Source organism: Capricornis sumatraensis, chromosome 1 (assembly GCF_032405125.1).
Source record: "Capricornis sumatraensis isolate serow.1 chromosome 1, serow.2, whole genome shotgun sequence".
NCBI classification, from domain to species: Eukaryota; Metazoa; Chordata; class Mammalia; order Artiodactyla; family Bovidae; genus Capricornis; species Capricornis sumatraensis.
In genome coordinates this window covers 18,592,395-18,613,186 of record NC_091069.1, presented here as the reverse complement: position 1 = coordinate 18,613,186, position 20,792 = coordinate 18,592,395, and the positions used below count along the sequence as shown (strand labels likewise).

General features: G+C 48.7%; 1 protein-coding gene across 1 annotated transcript in view; it reads right to left on the bottom strand.

The window, feature by feature from the left end:
- The window catches only part of ASAP2 (ArfGAP with SH3 domain, ankyrin repeat and PH domain 2), a 157,732-nt gene extending 142,272 nt beyond the window's left edge, over positions 1-15,460 (bottom strand). The window contains exon 1 of the mRNA XM_068983251.1: positions 15,335-15,460. Coding sequence (XP_068839352.1) covers positions 15,335-15,460 — 126 coding nt within the window. The remainder of the gene's footprint in view (positions 1-15,334) is intronic.
- Between the last annotated feature and the right edge of the window lie 5,332 nt (positions 15,461-20,792).

Genomic DNA, 20,792 nt, shown 5'->3' with positions numbered 1-20,792 from the left:
CAATGCTATCTGGGCTTTCCTCTCCAATCTTGCTGCTATTATCTGCTTATTATGAATAAACAGTACCTTTTCCCAGGACAGCTAATACCACTAGTATTAATAGTAACGGGTACTATTAACTTTCTTCTGACGTAAGGTGCAAATATTTCTAAATTATCTGTCCTCTAGCCATTTCTAAAGACAGTAACTCATAGCAAATGATACATGTACATCATTCTGAATCTCTTTTAAAATAGACTGAACAAAGAAGCTTCTAAGCATACAGAATCTGTGCATAAATACTGTACCCACATCTTTTTTTTTTAACTCCATAAAACGATAACTGAGCAGGTATTCAGTTGCTCTGGGAGACAGAAAGATTCCTCAGTGAAAAGAGCCGTGAGATCTGGGCTCAATTCTCAGGGCTGCCACTAACTGTCTACTTTTATGAAGCCACGAGACGCCTGGGAGGCTGTTTTCTCAGCTGTAAAATGGGCATAAAACTTGTCCAGCCCAAACCGTGTTTTGAAAAACAGTCAAGTTTAAATAAAAATATAAGCATATTATTATTATTATTTTTTAAAAGCGCTCCTGCTCTCAGGAGTCTGCAGTTTGGTTTCAGGAAATGAGAACACAAACGCAGGAAGCAGGTTGACGGTGGGAATGCATGCCTGCTTCAGGCGAGTCACCCCTGACCACTCCTGCGGGCAGGCCTGGGCTCGGCCCCCACAGGACTCGGGGTGCAGAACAGTACCCCTTCCGAGGGCCCCCCAACAACGAAGGGCTGACCCTCTCCCCCCACCCCCCTTGCCCACCACACCAGATGGGCTGCCTGAAGCCCAGCCCTGCTCACTTCCCTCCTCTACTCAAAAGCTGTGGTGTTTTCCTGCAGCCTGGGGCAGAGAAGGCGCCCCCACAGGAATTAGACCTACTCAGCGCACTTGTGTGACACACAGACCACTGGACTCAGCCACCCAAAGGTTCCACACACCCCAGCACTCTGCCCACTCAGTCCAGACTCTACACTCACAGCCCATCCGCGTTCCTTGGGGCACAAGCACTTGCTGTAAAGGGCCCCACATGAAGTATTTCAAGCTTTGCAGGCCACAGCCACACAGTCTCTGTTGTATAGTCTTCAGATTTGTTTTTGTTTTAGCTTTTTTTTTTTTTTTTGCAAAAAAAACCAGCGTGGACTCTAAGCTTGCCATCCTCTGTCCTGACCAAACAGGGACAACTCTGAGGACCCCAAACCCTCAGACAAGCGACCCCCTCCTGTGTCCTCCCTGATGAGATTCCGGCCCTGCAGAAGCAAGTGAGCACCAAGGAGGGAAGCACGGGCTACTGTCGGCACACAAGGAGGACCCGCAGCTGCCGTGGCCCACCACGCTACATGCAGCACACTTCATGTCAAGCAGGTCTACCCCAATGATGGATGGAGGGACGGATGGACGGACAGATGGATGCCTCAATACACCACTGACAGAACAATAGATCAATGGATGGACGGATGGATCAACCAAACCCTGAATCAATGGACGGATAGATTGATCCAAAAGTGAGTCAGAGTAACTGCTTTAAGATTTCAGAGACGGGCTTCCCTGGTGCCTCAGTGGTGAAGAATCTGCCTGCCAATGCAAGAGACACAGGTTTGATTCCCAATCCGGGAAGAACCCACATTCCTCGGAGCAATTAAGTCCATGCAGCACAACTATTGAGCCTGGAGTTGAAACTACTGAAGTCCACAGGCCCTACTGCTTCATGTGGGGCCCTTTACAGGGTTTGGGGTCCACAACAAGAGAAGCTCCCTCAAGGAGAAACCCACACACTGCAACTAGAGTAGCCCCCACTTGCCACAACTAGAGAAAACCCAACACAGCAACAGAAACCCAGCACAGCCAAAAAATAAAATTTAAAAATTATTTTTAAAAAAGAGAAGAAAGTTCTGATAGACGAGGGATGTTAGGGAAGGCTTTACAGAATGAGAGAGATATTTTTCAATGAAGAAAGTTGATATCAGGGTGCTTTAGAGAGAGGAGATTTCGGTAATTCTTATAGAGATTTACCTGTTTCAAAGGATAACACGACAATCTTGATTGTGCAAATCAAAACAAATTTATTTCTAAACATACAGCAAGCCATTTGAAGGTCAAGATATAAAATCACAAAAACAAAGATTACCTGGGCTTTCATACCCAACAGACAATTTCTGAGAACCATGGTCTGGGAACCACCTGGGACTCTGAGGATTTAAAGAGAAGGGACACTTAACCTGAGGCACTCTCAGGGTCTGGCTGGAGGGTCCAACAGGAAAACCAAAAGCAGGCCTAACTGTGGATGCCGAACCTCCCTTGCCCCCGAGAAGGAAATGCCAAGACACTCTGAGGTCTGACAGCAAACCGCATGCTCCTTAACCACAGACATCTAAGAGTCCAGGGTTGTCCTCACGAAAGCCTGCGTGACCCAGAAACTGATTCCAAGTCATTCTGCCATGGCCTATAAACCCCATCCTGAAAGATGTCCTTAATGCCACATTCAGACCAACACCAAAGGAAGGAGTTGTTCCATGGAAGTGAATTTTCTCAGTGAACTAAATGTCATCAAAATCACACAGCAAAGCTCAAAAACCATCCTCATGCAAACTCCCCTCAATGGATCACATGCCTCCCTGCCCATGAGGGCAGAGAGCACCAACTCGAAGTCTTGTTAGACCTGCTGCTGAGCAGGGAGAGACCTCGGGGATCCCTGGAGAAGGGGTAGCCTCACACTCTGAGTGAGTCCAGTGTTCTCTCTTTCTTCCTTCCACTGGTCTCAGCTGTTGAGCATTGGTCCCTATTATTTCTATTTCACTACCTGGCCTTTTTGAGAACCCTGAGGATGACCCTGACCTACAGAAACAAGAAAGAAGAAACAAGATGGGTGTTCTAGCAGCTACTGACAACAGCTTTTTCTTCTGTTTACCTTCTAACACACGTCTACCACTGGCTTTAATTATTCAACCTAACAGTATGTTTTCCTTGGGAAAACCAGTAACAAATTCCTGAAACAGTCATCTGCTGACACCACTACTCCCTGCTGTTGCTGCTAAGTCGCTTCGGTCGTGTCCGACTCTGTGCGACCCCAGAGACGGCAGCCTACCAGGTTTCCCCATCCCTGGGATTCTCCAGGCAAGAATACTGGAGTGGGTTGCCATTTCCTTCTCCAATGCATGAAAGTGAAAAGTGAAAGGGAAGTCGCTCAGTCATGTCCGACTTTTAGCGACCCCGTGGACTGCAGCCTACCAGGCTCCTCCATCCATGGGATATTCCAGGCAAGAGGACTGGAGTGGATTGCCATTTCCTTCTCCATCACTACTCCCTAATTCAACCCAAAACCTAACCAACTGTCAGAACGCTCTACCAGCTTGCAGTGCATCAGGGGCAGGAATAAAGCCCTGAATGGGACACCCCAGGCCTCACTGGCGTTGTGCACAGATGCTCAGGGATGCAAGGAGGTTCATAAATTTAAAAGATCAAATAAAACAGAAGCCCTTAAGAGACTTCACATTAGCTATGACTAAAGCAACTGTGTCAAAAGATCAATCAAACCTTTACTTTGCTCTGGCCATAAAGAAGAAGACGGTGCACTTCAAAAAATTAAGCTCTTTCCACACTGTTACAGAAGACAATAAATCATTTTTAAAAGACAGAACAATAAAGCCAGTTCCTGGAAAACTGAGAGGAGGCAGGGTGGTAGGAAAGGAGGACACCATGAAATGTCATCACCAAAGAGCAGCTCCCCAGGAAGGAAAGCCGCAGACTGAAACCCCAAACGAAATCTTCCCTTGTGAGTCCCCTCTGGCTGGAAAATCCGCTTTAAAAAGGACGTACAGGGCCTGGGGGTCTGGAAATACACCAAAGGAGTGCAGGCAAGAGAACGCAGGAGGAAAAAGAAGGGAGGTGGGAATTTTCAGCTTTGGACACCGCCTAGTCACCAGCATCAGCAACCTGGTCTCCAAGGGAAAGAAATCATAGCGTGGAGGAGGGAAGGGTAGGGAGATGGAGGAGGTGGGGAGCCTTCTGCTTCCTTACGATTTCCGCCGTGCACCACCCTTCCTGATACCTCTTCCCCATGAGAAACGGCAAGCAAAAGCTGCAGGTTCTGACAGCCCAACAACCCAAAGAATAAGCACACCTCATTCCTACTGGCCACAAAAGAAAAACCCATGAGGGAATTTACAAGATGAGAAGAAAACCAGGAAGCTCAACAGTTAACTTTGGTCAAGAAGCAAGGGGTCCCCACCGTGAACAGGTCAAGATGATGCTTACAGAAAGAAGCAGCCAAAAGGCCAGGATAACTAGGAAAAACAATGGACCATTATGAGCTCGCTGCTGCAGAGACAGACAAGGCCTGGCCCTGGACTGGAAAACTCCCAGGTACCACGGCATATCCGGCCGAATGAGGCACGTATCTGCAACCAGGAGATCAACAGTGACGCTCCTGCTAACAAACTTTGCAATCAGAGACCACACCACCAAGTCCTGCTTCTTTTCACCAGAGAAGCTAAGCACAACAGAGCTGTAATCAAAAGACCACGGGATGCACCTGGAAAGACCCTTCACCGTGAGACGGGATGGCAAAGTACAGAGCCCCATTTGTCCCAGGCAAACTAGTGATGCACCCAAAGAAATTCCAGCCTCTGGGCCCACCACCTTATCAACTCCAGTGGTATTTTGGAGGAGGGAATGTTTAACGGGGGAATAGAGAAAGGGATATTTGCACCTCTAACCTCTCGAAAGGTATGGATTTGAATGGCCAAGAGAAAGTGGAGGAGATGGTCAGGAGAAGGGAAGAAGGCAAGAGGCAGGTGAACTGTGTTGCAGACACCATGTTAAGAAACATCTCATCCACCCTCCACTTTACAGCTGAGGCCACTGAGGCTGGACCAGTGAAATCAGCTGCCCAAGGCCCACCACCAGGAGAGCTATCAGATCAGGGCTAGCAGAGGAACAGACACAGCACAGAGACTGAACACTCTCCCTTCCCCTCAGAATCTCCCCAGTTCCCTGACTGCCAGCAGGGTACTCTGTCTGCCTAGACAAGACACATCTGTAACCCTGCAGTGGTCGCTCTCCAAACACATATCTGTTGACACTGGGGGGACACTGGATGGACTGCTCACTGCCTATGTGGCTCTGGAGTCCTCTACAAGCAGCTGTGACAGTGTCCTCAGCTCTCGGGGTGGGGTATGTGTCCTTCTAATTCACTCCAAAGCAGGCTGCTGCTGCTGCTGCTGCTGCTGCTAAGTCGCTTCAGTCATGTCCGACTCTGTGCGACCCCAGAGACGGCAGCCCACCAGGCTCCTCTGTCCCTGGGATTCTCCAGGCAAGAACACTGGAGTGGGTTGCCATTTCCTTCTCCAATGCATGAGAGTGAAAAGTGAAAGTGAAGTCGCTCAGTCGTGTCTGACTCAGCAACCCCATGGACTGGGGCCCACCAGGCTCCTCCGTCCATGGGATTTTCCAGGCAAGAGTGCTGGAGTGGGGTGCCACTGCCTTCTCCGCCAAAGCAGGCAAGGCCACTTAATAAACACCTCTGACAGATGTGAAGCACCTCCCCAAGGGTTAGAGCCTGACAACCCTGCTCAGGCAGCCTCACCTCGACGGCGTTGACAGTGGAGACCCACCTGCAGAAGGTGGACAACTATCAACCTGCACAAGTGAGGCCCAAAGAAACACCTAGAGCAGGACCTTTACTGGCAACAGAGATGCCAGCAGGAGACCGTCGGGGAGGCATTCAAGGACCAGCAGGAAAACAGTCTTAAGCACACAGGCTGATCTCGGCATGGCTGGGGTTCCTGGTTCCATCATCTGCTAACTGTGGGGCAGGCTAGCTACCTGCAGTCACGGCACTTGTCTGAGCCTTGGTGTCTTCAACTGTAAAACAGAGATAACAGGATCTATACCAGACAGGCCAAGTGAAAGGATTCAATCATCAAAAACTTCCAATTAAAACACAGCACAGCCCTTAACACAGAATTAGGGCTCAAAGAAATGTCAACCATTGGTGTTTAAAAATTAAAACAACAACAACAACAAAAAACTCTATTAAGGTTGTGATTTCTAGGAAAGAGGCCCTCAAATCCGGATTACCTGGCTAGAATCCTAAAAGCCAAGGCAATTCATCATTTGCGGGAACTGCCTTCACCAGCCAAGGACTTTGATTGCCAGCACTTGCGTATAAAATCATATTGACAGAGCCATCTTCAGCTGGAGGGGGAAGATGATAATCCCGTTAGTAGGGCAGGCCTCCTGCCAGGGTATGAGCAGTGCCCGGGGCCACTGGGCTCTGCAGGGCTGGGCATGTTAGCAGAGCGGTGAAGAGAGTAAAGAGGAACCATTTTGGGGGGGCAACATAGACAGAGGAGGCAGAGAGGCAGCAAGCATTCCCCAGAAGCACCCACTCAAGGAAGGCAGCAGGTGCATGGTACTAAACTGGACAGCCAGAGAGAGGTCGCGCCAATTAATCACAGAGACAGCAACACGGATGGCGTTTTCCAGGGCAGGCTCCACAGAAGCAGCCGGCGGCTACAGAAGCGGAAACTCGCGTGTCAAAATGCTTGCATTTGAATCCTAGCTCCACCACTTCCTAGCTCTGTGCTCCTGGTAAAGTGGTTTAGGTTCCAGGGACCTTACAGGATCTTTGTAATCACTGAACAAGTTAAGAGTTAATATGTGTAAAAAATTTAAAGCAAGCCTGTCATACTGTAAGCATCCAATAAGAGCTAAGAGGCAAGAGAAAAGAAAAAAAAAAAGGGACTGACAGTAACATTTCAGCTATGCTGTAGACACCCCAAACACACTCATGCAACAACAGCATCGTTTCAAATATGTTACCCTCACTGACAAAAAGGCGGAAGTCCAAGTCTCCCCTTAGAATTCTGGGCAGAAGGTACCTATAAACCTATCACTTCACACCCAAGCTTGCCCTTCAGAGTTAAGGACAGCAGATGACAAACCAGAGAAACAAGGTAAAAATAGGAGAACTGAGCAGCCCAGCTCAGGGTCCTAACTACAGGACTCACAGATGTAATTCACAGCGTCACTGAACTCCAAGGCAAGCACGAGGGTGTGAACTAACCTGGGATCACATGAGAAACTGCCAAGCCCCGACCTTGAAAAAAATGGGGAGGGCATGGCTGTCCAACCACCACTGACAGCTTTGCCCTCCACCCCTAGTTCCTCTAAGCACCTTTACTACTCGACGATTATAACACAGGCTCGGGGTGTCACCCCTCTCTGCTGAACTCCAAGAACCAATTCATGACAATGACACTGTAATAATCACTTGAGGCTTGTTTAAAGAACACTGTTACAGAGCCACTCACTCACTCCAAAAGACAATCAACTAAAATAATCTTGTCAAGCCTGGAATTCTTCGTCTGAATTCAGAGAGCTGGGATTGGAAAAAATAATTACATCTATATTTCATTAGCCCCCAACTGAAATTTAGCACTTCCCTCAATTATGAATGTAAGCAACACACCATGGTAACATCAGCAGTACCTGTGACTCCAAAGAGAAGACTTAATATTGTTTTAGAGTCATTAGAAATAGCTCCCCACATTGCTAACATTCATCAGGACCTCAAAATTATTTATTAGACCCACAACCAACCAAATTTTGATACTCAATACAGAAATACATATCAGTATGATAGATTTTTTCAAATATTTTTCTAACTGTGTTTCAATATATCTGGTCTTGTGTAAGATTCTATATGGGGACCTTGGTAGCTCAGCTGGTAAACAATCCGCCTGCAACGTAGGAGACCCCGCTTTGATTCCTGGGTTGGGAAGATCGCCTGGAGAAGGGATAGGCTACCCACTCCGGTATTCTTGGGCTTCCCTGGTGGCTCAGACACAGTAAGGTATCCACCTGCAATGCAGGAGACTTGGGTTCAGTTAATTCAATGCATTAAAACATCTTTCTCAAACATCTTCACCAGAGTTCCAGAGGGTCCACGGCACAAAAAAAGGGCTGAAGGGATAAACACTAACTGCACACCAAAGCCTGAGGGAAAGGGCTTTACGGGGAAGGAGCTGGTCCCGCCGCCTCCACATTACTGGCACCGTACACTGACAACACACGGGTAGGTGTCCAGACGTATTTACGAATCAGGAGACCCAAGACAACCAAATACAAAAGAAAACGCAGCCCCAGCATTCCAGCTCTGATTCATTTATTCCACATCGACCACACGATAAAACCATAACGGTAGAAAAGTACCTGGAAGGATCCTGGCCACCACCTGAAGGCCATATGACACAGAGAACGTAAAAGCAAAGCAGGCAGGTTCCTATTGTGGCAGGAGGGGGAAATGAATTCATCACCTCTTTTTTAGTGGAAAGAAGAGTGTTTGGGGAGCTGAATGGGAACAGTGTCCCAGGCATCCGACACCGCTAAGAAAGGGTCACCGGCAACATCTACCTACAAACAAGAGGAGAGAAGCAAACACCCTGTCCACACAGCTCGGCATTCTCACTCCCTTCTCTGATCTGTGTCTGCAGAAAACCAAATGAACGTCCACACTGGTTTCAACACAACTTCCAGAGCAAGCCGTGCTGAGCAGCACACAACGGGCCTCGACACTAAGTAGCACCGGGGTGTCGGCTTCGCCAGGGGGACACCAGCAGGTCCGCTCTTCGGGGGCCGGAGCCTGGCCTCTGCCTCCACTGGGACAGGGACCCAGTTCTGTTCACCTGGCCCCAGTGCACACCAGGACCGTCAGCACAGAGGGTCTCCATCAGACTCTCATTGTCCCCACTGCCTGCCGGGAAGACCCCCAGCCCCCACCAGTCTCCCTCTGTTCTCTCCTGCCCTGCCTGTCTGTCCTGCCTGGAACAACCACCCTGAAATGTCGATAATGTAAATCAGATCAAATCCTCCAACGGCTTCCCACCACATGAGAACAAAATCCAACTCCCTCCCGACATCGCCAAGGCCTCCTGTGATCCGGCCTGCCTGGCCCCCACCCTTGCCCCTCCTCTCCTCCAGGATGGCTGAGTCACCCCCATCTTGGGGCCTGTTCACAAGCTGCCCCTCCCTGGCTCCTCACTGCGTCCTGAGCTCTGCTCTCATGCCACCTCTTCAGAGAGGCCTCTCCTGATTTCAGTTTTCTGCTCTTCAGAGTCTCATTCTACTCCTGCATCCTGTCTAACTTATCACTACCTGGCATTACATTACTTTACTGCAGTGATCATCAACCCCATTTAGGGGGTGGCTTTAGAAAATGCCAATGCTTCAGGGCCCACCCTAACTAATATTGGGATTTCATGGAGTGGGCCAGGCATCTCTCTGTTCTACAACCTCCTCCTTCCCTGCAAGTGATTCTACCATCAGTCACAGTGAGAACAGCGTTTCTCAAATCCTTAATGTGTACAGAATGCACCTGGAGATCTTGGGAAACCGTAGATTCTAATTCCAAGGCCTAAGGTGGGCTCTGACAGTCTCGTTTCTAACAAACTTCTAAGTGATGCCAACGCTGTCAGTAGACCCTTCTGAGTTGCAAGCATCTAAAAAGCACTGTCTGGCAGAACTTTCTGTGATGACGAAAATGTTCTAAACCTACACTGTCCAATGCACATGTGCTAATTGGCACTTGAAATGTGGCTGGGGCAGCGGAGAAGCTGAATGCTTGATTTCAGGGTGCCATGTTGGATACTGCCTAAAATTAACCATCGCTAGTCCCATCACTTCATGGCAAACAGTAGGGGAAAATGTGGAAGGAATGACAGATTTTATTTTGTTGGGCTCCAAAATCACTGTGGATGGTGACTGCAGCCATGAAATTAAAAGACACTTGCTCCTTGGAAGGAAAGCTATGACGAACCTAGACAGTGTATTCAAAACCAGAGACATCATTTTGCTGAAGAAGGTCTGTCTAGTCAAAGCTATGGTTTTTCCAGTAGTCATGGACTATAAAGAAAGCTGAGCGCAGAAGAACTGATGCTTTTGAACTGGTGTTGGTGGTGTTGGAGAAGACTCTTGAGAGTCCCTTGGACTGCAACGAGATCAAACCAGTCAATTCTCAAGGAAACCAACCCTGAATATTCACCAGAAGGACTGATGCTGAAGCTGAAGCTCCAATATTTTGGCTACCTGATGTGAAGAAAGGACTCACTGGAAAAGACCCTGATGCTGGGAAAGATTGAGGGCAGGAGGAGCAGGGGATGACACAGGGTGAGATGGTTGGATGGCATCACTGACTCAATGGACATGAGTGTGAGCAAACTCAAGGAGATAGTGAAGGACAGGGAAGCCTGACGTGCTGCAGTCCATGGGGTCACAGAGAGTCGGACATGACTGAGCGACTAAAGAACAACAAACTGGACAGTGCAGATCTAGAAGGCATGTGCTCCATGAAGAAAGGCAGCAAGGCCTGGGAATGGGGAGGCTAAGAATCGAGGCTTATTCCAAATTCGTGGTCTAAGCAGTGCTCTGTGGATTGGCTATGAAAATCCAACCAGAGGCCTAGATGGCCATCACTTCAGGAGTGGGTCAATATTTACCTAAGGCGGGGAGACAAATACAAAAGGCTCTATTGAGACAACTGAGTAATTAAAGCACGTGGTAACCCACAGATGACTATCTTGACTTCGAGACTTGATCCCACATCATCACCAAGGCCCTCCTATCCGTGGCCCCAGACACACCTGACCCCTGCCATCCCTGGGCATCCAGGATTTTGGACAATCCTGTGGTCACAGCCTAACCATATTTTACTGCATTGATTTGTTTATAGCATGGCTGTCTCTCCCACTCAGCTGCAGGCTGCTTCAAAGATAGAACACATTCCTCCTGGGAACTCTCTTCCCATCACCTGGCACAGAGCAGCACTTACTAAATACTGAATGAGGGACGGGCCTGAAACCCCACCAGGAAGGCATTAGTACTTTAACTGTTAATCACAAGAAAGAGACAAATTGAAGGGGAAGCGGGGTGGGGGGTGTGTGCGGAGAATGGGAATCTCGTAAGCAGAGATCATTCTCTCAAATCACTCCAAGATTTCCAGATGCCTATGTCTGGATTACAGAACACAGCATAAAAAGGCGGCCCTGGGACTTCCCTGATGGTCCAATGGTTAAGAATATGCCCTGCGCAGTGCAGGGGAGACAGGTTTGAACTCTGGCTGGGGAACAAAGATCCCACATGCCATGGAGCAACTAAGACCCTGAGCCACAGTTACTGAGCGCCTGGGCTCTGGAGGCAGCGCAATACAATCGGAGAGTCAGAGGGACACAGCAAGGATCCCACCTGCCGCAAGTAAGACCCGACACAGCCACATAAATAAACATATATGTCTATTTTTTTTACAGTGGTCCTGACTGACCCATACAAGCTCATTTCTGAAACTAAGAATGGACTGGGCAAGTAGGTGATGTCCTTTCACTCTGCGACCCCCATGGACTGTAGCCCACCAGGCTCCTCTGTCCGTGGGATTCTCCAGGCAAGAACACTGGAGTGGGTAGCCATTCCCTTCTCCGGGGATCTTTCCAACTCAAGAGATCGAACCTCGGTCTCCTGCATTGCAGGGAGATTCTTTATCATCTGAGACATCAGGGAAACCCGGCAATAAATCTAAAATCCATTAATCTGCTATTTGGAAGAGGTGTTTTTCAAACAAGTCACACAGGGCTAAGGTTTAGAATCATACTCTTGCCTAAAAAAGTACACAGGCCGGGTTCCCACTAATAGCTGCTGGGAGGGGCATCTGGCCCCAAGGATAGCAAGGCCCCCGGGAGTCTGGGCAGTCCAGATGCTCCTTCTCTCCCTGCAGTTAGAACCTTGTGCTTGTGACAGCAATGAGATTTCCAAGGCAACCAAGGACAACAGAGTGGAGAACTATGGCCCGGAAGGAAGCAGATTAAATTTTAATACTTACGAGTCAACAGCAAATTTATTTTTAAAACTATGTATCTGACAAAGCCAAATAAGCAGGACAGAATGGCTGATGCTCCAGGAGGGTCTAACTATGAACATTTCACATACGTGTACAACTTTTCCCTATTCTGAGAATATTTCAAAGAGCTCAGAGACTCAAAGAAAGTGAGACAGCAATAAAACCCCCACAAACGGTAGAGGGGAGGGTTTTCAGATTCAGTCACTACTGATTTTTTCCATTATTTTCAAAAACACAGGGCAGATCCCAGTTGAAGCACCAGACTTGGCTAAAACCATGCAAAACAATTACTTCACCAAGAGATCACCAAGTGAAAATTTTAAAACACTGCTGTGCTGACCTGCTGCCAAGACAACAAACCAGTTAAAAAGCAATGGTTAACAGACATGTAGTAGCTTTCCATTCACTTACTCATTCAACCATTCCTTCCCCTTACTCTCCTAGGCCACATCAACCCACCCATGTAAATCTCATCTTGGGGCCAAATATCCCCATCAGGTTCTATGGATTAATTATAATACAAACTGTTAAAGCAGTTAGCATGTATTACACCGGTTGTCTGTGTAATACACCAGGTACTGTGTTGTGGACTATCTCATTAAACCCTCACACCTCTCCAAGGCAGACAGGTATTGTTATTCAGACTAACATCAAGGCAAATGAGAAAACATTAGGTATCTCATCCAAGTTCACACAACTGGCCAGTGGCGGAGTTTGAACTTGGACATTCTGACAAGAGTCATTTAGAGAATTCAGCCTTACTGAAAGTAACAAATATTGAACTTGGACATTCTGACAAGAGTCATTTAGAGAATTCAGCCTTACTGAAAGTAACAAATAACAGCATATTTCTGAAAACATGGAGCCAAGTTCAAACTCTAGCTCTTCAACTTACTAGCTCTATAACCTTGAGCAAATTAACGTCTCTAAGCCTCAACTTCCTCATGTGTAATGTGGGGATGAGAAATAAATACAACAGTTCATAGTACAAGGTAGGGTAGTCCAGCTACAGGCGTGCATATCAAAGAAAAAGTACACTTCAGTTGTAGGATGATTTTTAGCAGACATAGCCTATCCTGGAAATAACAGATACACAAAGGTTACTCGGTTCAAAATTAGTTTACTAATTCCGTGACACATTTGTTTAAACATAGAACCATGCACTTGCAAATTTTATATTTATTTCTGTGAAATGAGTAACTCTGTCCCAGTAACCACTGTCTGCAAGAAGAGCACATGCTTCATTAAAATCAAAATATGAAAACATACTTGTTAAATAAAACTGTTCCCAATTCAGTTCTCTCATAAATGTAAGCTCACATGTAGCACCATCTCAGTATGTGTACAGGATCTGCTTAAAGTGAGACAGACCTGTAATGAGTTTCTTTTTTTTCTTTTTTTGAGATTTTAACCAATTCGTGTTCTTAGACACAACATGGAGCAAGCCTGCAGTGTAATAAAATGACCAAATCCGGTCTCTCTTTCATCCACTCAGTAACTGAGCTCTAGGGTAATCTGCCCAGCACACTAAAAGAGCTTTGGAACTACACACCGCAAACTAACATTAATCACGAAAAGGGTATGCCAATTTTAATAGCAACTCCTATTTGCCTAGCTTTCCAACATCTGCCAGTGTTAATAATATTTAACCGACAAACTGCAGTAAGGAAAAGAAACAGAACTTTAAACACAAGTAAGCATTCTTTTTACGGCATGGTGTATAAAAGCTCCCTTCCCTGAAAACATACTCAGCTACCTTTTGTGTAGCAATCAGTCCATAAACATTATTAATGATGTATTTTCAAAACACTGCGAAAGTTTTTTTCTTGCTTTTCAACCAGCACTTCTGAAGAAACTTATGATGCTCATCCCCCATCAGCCTAATTTGAAGGCATCATTTTGAAGCCTTGCGAATAAGAGTAGAATTAAGTGATGTGGGATCACACAGCTCACTCCAGAACGTTTACATGAAGCTCTCTTCCACCAAAAAAAAAGTGGGGGGGGGGGGGGCGGCGAGGAAGGAGGGAGGGGCGGATGCGTTACTACACTTAAAACATTCAGAACGCTGAATCTGCTGCTTTTCATTGAGCCTATTATTGACCGTTAATGCCTACAAAGGAAATTTTTTTTCATTAAGGGAAAACATTCTGGATTTATTTTTTCCCAAGCAGTTCCTAACAGCAGCTGCTTTGTTCAAACGGGCAAAAAACTGAATGCCATCGCTTAATTAAGCTCTTCTGGTGACCTCCCTTCACTCACTCGGGCCCAGTCCTCTTCTAAAATACCTACCATACCCCATTTCAAGAATGTACCTTGACATTGCGGCGGAAAAGGTGATCACCGATTCAATAGCGGCACCACAGGGCTTGTAAACCAGTTACCTATTTAGTATATACCTATTTAGTATAAGCCAAGCACTTGACACACAGTTGTCTCATCACCACCCTGGAAAGGATGCACTGCTTGTCCCGTCTGACAGGTAAGGGTAAATGAGGGCAGAGAAGCGAGGAAAAGCCCCAAACCACCGTCAGCGGGGGCCCTGGCCTCCCAAACCCTGCTCTTCGTAGCAGGCCGTTCTGACCGTCATCTAAGCCTGCTGGTTCTAAGTGCGCTCGCCCAGGACGTGGAGGGCTTCCTAGTTAGCAGCAGACGATGACTCTGCACCTTGCCTAAAATCAGGCCTTTTCCACACTGATGAGGAAGGGAGGCGTCCGGGGGGTGCGATCAGGTAAGACACACACACCCCGGGGTGGTGGGGGCTGGGGAGAGGAGGGGAGCAAAGGCCTTCGGATCAAAAGCCCGACTCCCCGCACTCCTCCCCGGGCGCGCTGAGGGATGGGGCGGGCCTCCCTGGCTAAAGGTGCGCACACCTTTCCTGGGCAGTCCGGGTCCCCCGGACCGGCCCTCGAGTCCGGCAGAGTAGGGCCCCAGGCACAGAGCGCTGCGCCGGGCAGGCTGGGCACCCGGGCAATTCCCCAAGCTGAGGGTAGAGGGTGACGGGGGGTTGCCGGGGGCCCGCGGGCGAGCCGATGACCCCTCCGAGACGGCCAGGGAGGGCTCCCCGCTCACCACCGCCCCGACTCTCCGACCAAAGTTGGCGGGGCGCGGGGTGGAGAGGCGGGGTGTGAACCGTCCGGCCTGGGGCCCCGCGGGGGTCTGGGGAGGGAAGGGGTGGGGGGTGGTCTTAAAAAGGCCCAAGGTAGCCTGGCAGCAGCAGCCTTCTCCTGGAACAAAGGGCTTCTGTTTCGGGCAGGGATCGCCCGGCCGCGTCCGGATTCCGAGGGAAAGAAACTTTTTCCCGGGATGCCGGAGCCGGGCCCGGGCGGAGGCGGGCTGGGTGGGGGGCGCGCCGGGGCGCGGCACTACCTGCGGCCGGAGACGCCCCCGGCCGCCCCCGAGGCCCGCGGGCGCCGCTCACCTCCTCGATGGCCGCCACGGTGTTCCGGCACTGCGCCGTGCGCGTGGTGAAGCTCGAGGCCGTGGGCGCCTTGTAGTCCTCATGAGTCTCGGCCACGAATTCCGACACGGATATCTGGTCCGGCATCGCCTCGGCGCGGCGGGCGGCCGGCCGCGGGGCAGCCGCCGCCTCAGCCGCTTTGCGCGGGCTCCGATCGGCCGCCCGGACGCCGCCGGCCGGCCCGTGGACAAAGGAAGGCGCCGGGGCGCGGGCCGCCGCCGCGGGAGCCGCACGAGCCGCCGCAGGGCGCGGGTGGGCCGCCCGCCGGGCCGGGCGGCGGGAGCAGGGGCCGCGCGCGCGCAGCCCCGCGCAGGTCGGGCGCGGCCCGTCCGTCCGTCCGCCCGCCGCCGCCGCTGCCGCCGCCGCCTCCTGCGCTCGCGATCGGTCCCCGAAGCGGAGGCGCACAGCCGGCGGGAAGTGCCCGCCAGCCAGCCGCGGGCCCCGAGCGACTCCAGCGGAGAGAGGGGCGGGCCCGAGCCGGGGGGCGGCGGCCGGCCGGGCGCTGGGCGGGGCGGCGCGGAGGGCCGGGCCGCCAATCCGCGCGCTCGCCGCCGCCGCCGCCGCCGCCGCCGGGAAGCCGAGCCTGCAGGAAGGAAGGCGGCGCGCGCCCCGGGCCCGCCGAGCTGCTCCCCCGCTGCCGCGCGCCGCATTGTCTCGGCGTTCGGGCGCCCAGCCGCGCGCGCCGAGCTTCCATGGCGCGCCCCGCCGGGCCGGCCGGACAGACCTCTGCGTCCCGGGCCCCACTCCCGCCCCGAGCCCGGACCCGTGCGCGGGGTGCTCTGGACACCTCCCGGCCGGTGCACCGGCTCCCCCTGCCCCGTCCCCGCCCCACCCCGGGAGTGGATCCCAGGAGTGGATTCCCTTCTTGGCCGTCCCCCACCCCCGAGCCGCCGGGGATGCCCGTCCGGGCGCGCGAGAAAGTGTGGGAGGAGCTCGCCCCCTACAGGACGACGCGCCCCCCGCCAGCCAGTTTGGGGGTTCGGTGACGCTAAGGAGAAACGACCATGGAGTCACTCAGTCCTCCCAACCTTGTGAGGCAAGTAAGGAGGTTCAGATCCACGTCGGGGCGCTTCCTCCGAGGGTTAACAGGACCCCTGGTCAATGTCCAGGTCCGTGTTTCTACCGTCCTGGGTCGTTCTCGGTTAGTTAGAAATAGTTTCGGGGTACTAGGCCAGGACTCACTCTAGGCAGGTAAGAATACGCTAAAATGATGCTCCTGGGGGAAGTAGAGCGGCCCAGTGAGGAGTAAGCCAGAAGCAAGAGAAGGAGCTTTTTCTTATGATTTCAGTCAGAACATCCAACAAGAGAGGGCAAAGCTTATATATAACTGGTCCAGTAGAGTTTGCATTAGTACAGATTTCCACTGAACAACTCTTAAGGGAAGGATCGTAATCGTAATCACCTTTTAAAAGGCGGGGGTGGGGGTGGATAAATTGGTAAATTAAGACTGGCATACCACTTCTATGGGCTTCCCAGGTGGGGCTCAGTGGTAAAGAAACCGCCTGCCAATGCAGGAGACTGGGGTTCAATCCCTGGGCCAGGAAAATCCGTGAAGAAAATGGCAACCTACTCCAGTATTCTTGCCTGGGAAATTCCATGGGGACAGAGGAGCCTACTATATATAAAGTACATAACTAATAACCTACTGTATATACCACAGGAAACTTTCAATACTCTGTAATAACCTATATGGGAATAGAATCTGAAAAAGAGCAGATATATGTATATGTATAACTGATTGACTTTACCTTATAGCAGGGCAACCCACTCCAGTACTCTTGCCTGGAAAATCCCTTGGGCGGAGGAGCCTGGTAGGCTGCAGTCCATGGGGTTGCTAGGAGTCAGACAGGACTGAGCGACTTCACTTTGACTTTTCACTTTCATGCTTTGGAGAAGGAAATGGCAACCCACTCCAGTATTCTTGCCTGGAGAATCCCAGGGATGGGGAAACCTGGTGGGCTGCCGTCTCTGGGGTCGCACAGAGTTGGACATGACTGAAGCGACTTAGCAGCAGCAACACAACATGTTAAGTCAACTATACTTTAATAAGGCGTCCCTGGTGGCTCAGACAGTAAAGAATCTGCATGCATTGCAGGAGACCTGGGTTCAATCCCTGGGTGGGGAAGATTTCCCTGGAGAAGGAAATGGTACCCACTCCAGTATTCTTGACTTAAGAAACCCCTGTACAGAGGAGACTGGCAGGCTACAGTCCATGGGGTCGCAAAAGAGTTTACAGGACTGAGCCACAACTGGGCAACTAACACTTTCATACTCTAATAAAAAAAAATTTTTTTTAATCCAGAAGATCTGAAGACAGTAGTCAAATAAAATCCCACCCCATAACACTACACCAAGCATATGGTATGCTTTCTGTAGCTGCCAGTAGTAAAACCAGGAGAAACTTTACAAAAACCTTTTGTGCATCGGAAAAGGAGGAAGTGTGAGAGACACTGGAAATTTAATATCTGAGACAAAGCAGTCTCCTGACACTGTAGGACAGTGGACCAGTCAAACAATCTTTTTAAAGCTCCCTTGTAAGAATTTGCTATATGAGGTGGCAGCATGGGTCAGACATTATGTATGGCCTTTGGTATTTTAGTAGCATTTCATATGAAATTTCATTTTTCTGAAATAACTGTATTAGTGGATAGCTTTTATAACTGTACCAGGGAATAAGTTACTGTTTTTAAAGCTGTAGCATCTCTGTTTCTATCTTCTATTTATGTTTTTTCACCCTTTTTGGTGAAAAAGTTTGGTAGTTTCTGCTATTTGCTCCTCTCTACAATTCAGGTTCTGTAGATATTATTTATATTAATGCACCCTCTCCTATGGGCTTTCCAGGTGGCACAGTGGTAAAGAATCTACCTGCCAATGCAGGAGACTTAAGAGATGTGGGTTCAGTCCCTGGATCTAGAAGATCCCATGGAGGAGGAAATGGCAGCCCACTACAGTATTCTTGGCTGTGAAATCCCATGAACAGAGGAGCCTGGCAGGCTACAGTTTATGGGGTCACAAAGAGTCAGACATGACTGAGCACACACATCCTCTCCTACACCAGGAAGATTCTGTTCCCTCCTAGGTAGCTTTCTAGCTACAGTTGTGTTGCTTTTCTTATCCTGGGTAAGTTTTGATTTTTAGAGGAATAGTATCTATCAGGCTACAGATTTAAGGATATAAGAAGAGAAGAAAGTAGTGTTTTTCCTTGACAACTAGTATGGCATTAACCAGAGTGATCCAAACTTCTTCTACAAGGACCAAGTTGAGCTTCGTGTTCTTCTCTATCCTCTCTTCATGTGCAATTACTGTCCTTGTTTTTTATAATGTTATAGTATTTTTCAGGTACAGAAACCTGTGCTGTGCTGTGCTTAGTCACTCAGTCGTGTCCGACTCTTTGCGACCCCGTGGACTGTAGCCTGCCAGGCTCCTCTGTTCATGGGGATTCTCCAGGCAAGAATACTGGAGTGAGTTTCCCTGCCTTCCTCCAGGGGATCTTCTCAACCCAGGGATCGAATCTAGGTCTCTTGCATTGCAGGGGGATTCTTGTCTGATAAACCAGGGAAGCCAAAAATAAAATGGCAGAGGTGCACTGTGTTAAACACAGGGATGAGAAGGCTGGTGGAAAGCAAATCATCCTGCAAGGCCACCACACAGAGAATATCCGTGATAGAGCACCCAAGCAGCTCATTCCTCCAGCCGTCCCTGAGACTCAGCACAAAAGCCAGAATTAAAGCAAGATCAGAACCAAACATAGCTAATATGTCTCTGAAATTAATAGAATGAGTAGTTTCCAATAAACTAAAAACATAAGAGTTGAATGTGGATCAAGAAGACATTATAGACACATGCTTTGGATTCGTGAAGAAAAGATAAACATGCCAGGGAAACCATTACAGGCCTATTCTCCCTTATCTAGAACTTTAAAATTCTGAATATCTCTGAAAAATCTAAAGTTCAAAAGCAACACTTTTAGTAGTAAAATTGACCTAAAATAAATTGACATGACTATTTACAGTCTTGCTTCATCGGAATATTTATGTTTTCCTGCAAACTATAAATATACTTGCTTATGGAGGATGGCCCCAGACCTCACTGGGCATGACTTAGAATATCTAGTGTATGTGCTGTATTAACTCTCTAAACTCTGACAAATTCTGTGCACATCTCACCTCAGGGGTTGGTTTCAGATAAGAGGTTGCAGGATTGTATTATTAAGAAAAGAGACATGGTGTTGCAGACTCGTCATTTCTAATGAAGAGGAAAGAAACTCCTCTCAAAAATGAAGTTTTCAGCAGCCCTTTGAGATTGGCCAACAGCCCATTTTCCAAAGGAATTTTCTAACCCTAGTAGTTCCCAATTTTTCACTCTGAAATCAAGGTTTAAAATACATTCTTATCTCTGAAATTTGCTTGAGGGTTGGCTGACTTAACACAAGACTTAGCCAGTTCACTTGCTGTAAATGATTAATTTGTAAATGATTATTCTTGGAAAGGAGAGATCTATGTCTTAAAAAAACTATGGTAAACATAGTTGTAATTAAGTAGTAAAACAAGAAGAAATGCCCCCCACCCCCGAGATATGAACATGTAAGCTTAAGCGGAAGTTTCATTTCCGTGCTTAACAATATTCACCCTCAAACAGTGTTTCTGAAGGGACCCATTTATCCGCAAAGTGAGAGAAATTTGAATACACTTACCACAGTGATCCCACCTTAGCACTTGAGGGGGGAAAATCAGCATGCAGAAACTATTTTACAAGTGCAAACTTAGGTTCTCATGTCAGCTTTGCTTCTCTGTGACTTTGAATAAGTTATAATAATTAACCTCCCTGGACTCAGCCCATTTGTAAAATGAAGGAAGCTGGATGAGCTAATTTCAAAGGCTACTTCCTGAGCAGGCATCTCATGATTCCATCATCTGTATTCTGTGTTAATTTAGGCACCGGAGGGACTTGCTACAAGGGCCACATTGCTACTGGGGAAATTTAATCAGTGGTCCTATTCGGTTGAGAACAGGCCTGTTTTAGATGACGTTGGGGGCTAATTTTTGAGAATGTTGTCATTTTGTGAAGCTGGTAGATTTAGATGGCAAATTGATTTATTCATAGCTGACTTCACCAGAAGATACTTTAGGTCTGTTCATTTTTTTGTTTTGTTTTAATAAAGCTCATTATATTTATTCAGTTTTATTGGAAAATAATTGCTTTCCATGTTGTGCTGGTTTCTGCCAAACATCAACATGAATCAGCCATAAGTATACATATGTTCTCTCCCTCTTGAATCTCCCTTTCACCTCCAACCCCATCCCACCCCTCTAAGTTGTCACAGAGCACCAAGTTGAGCTCCCTGTGTTATACAGCAACTTCCCATTCAGTTCAGTTCAATCATTCAGTCGTGTCCCACTCTTTGCGAACCCTTGAACCG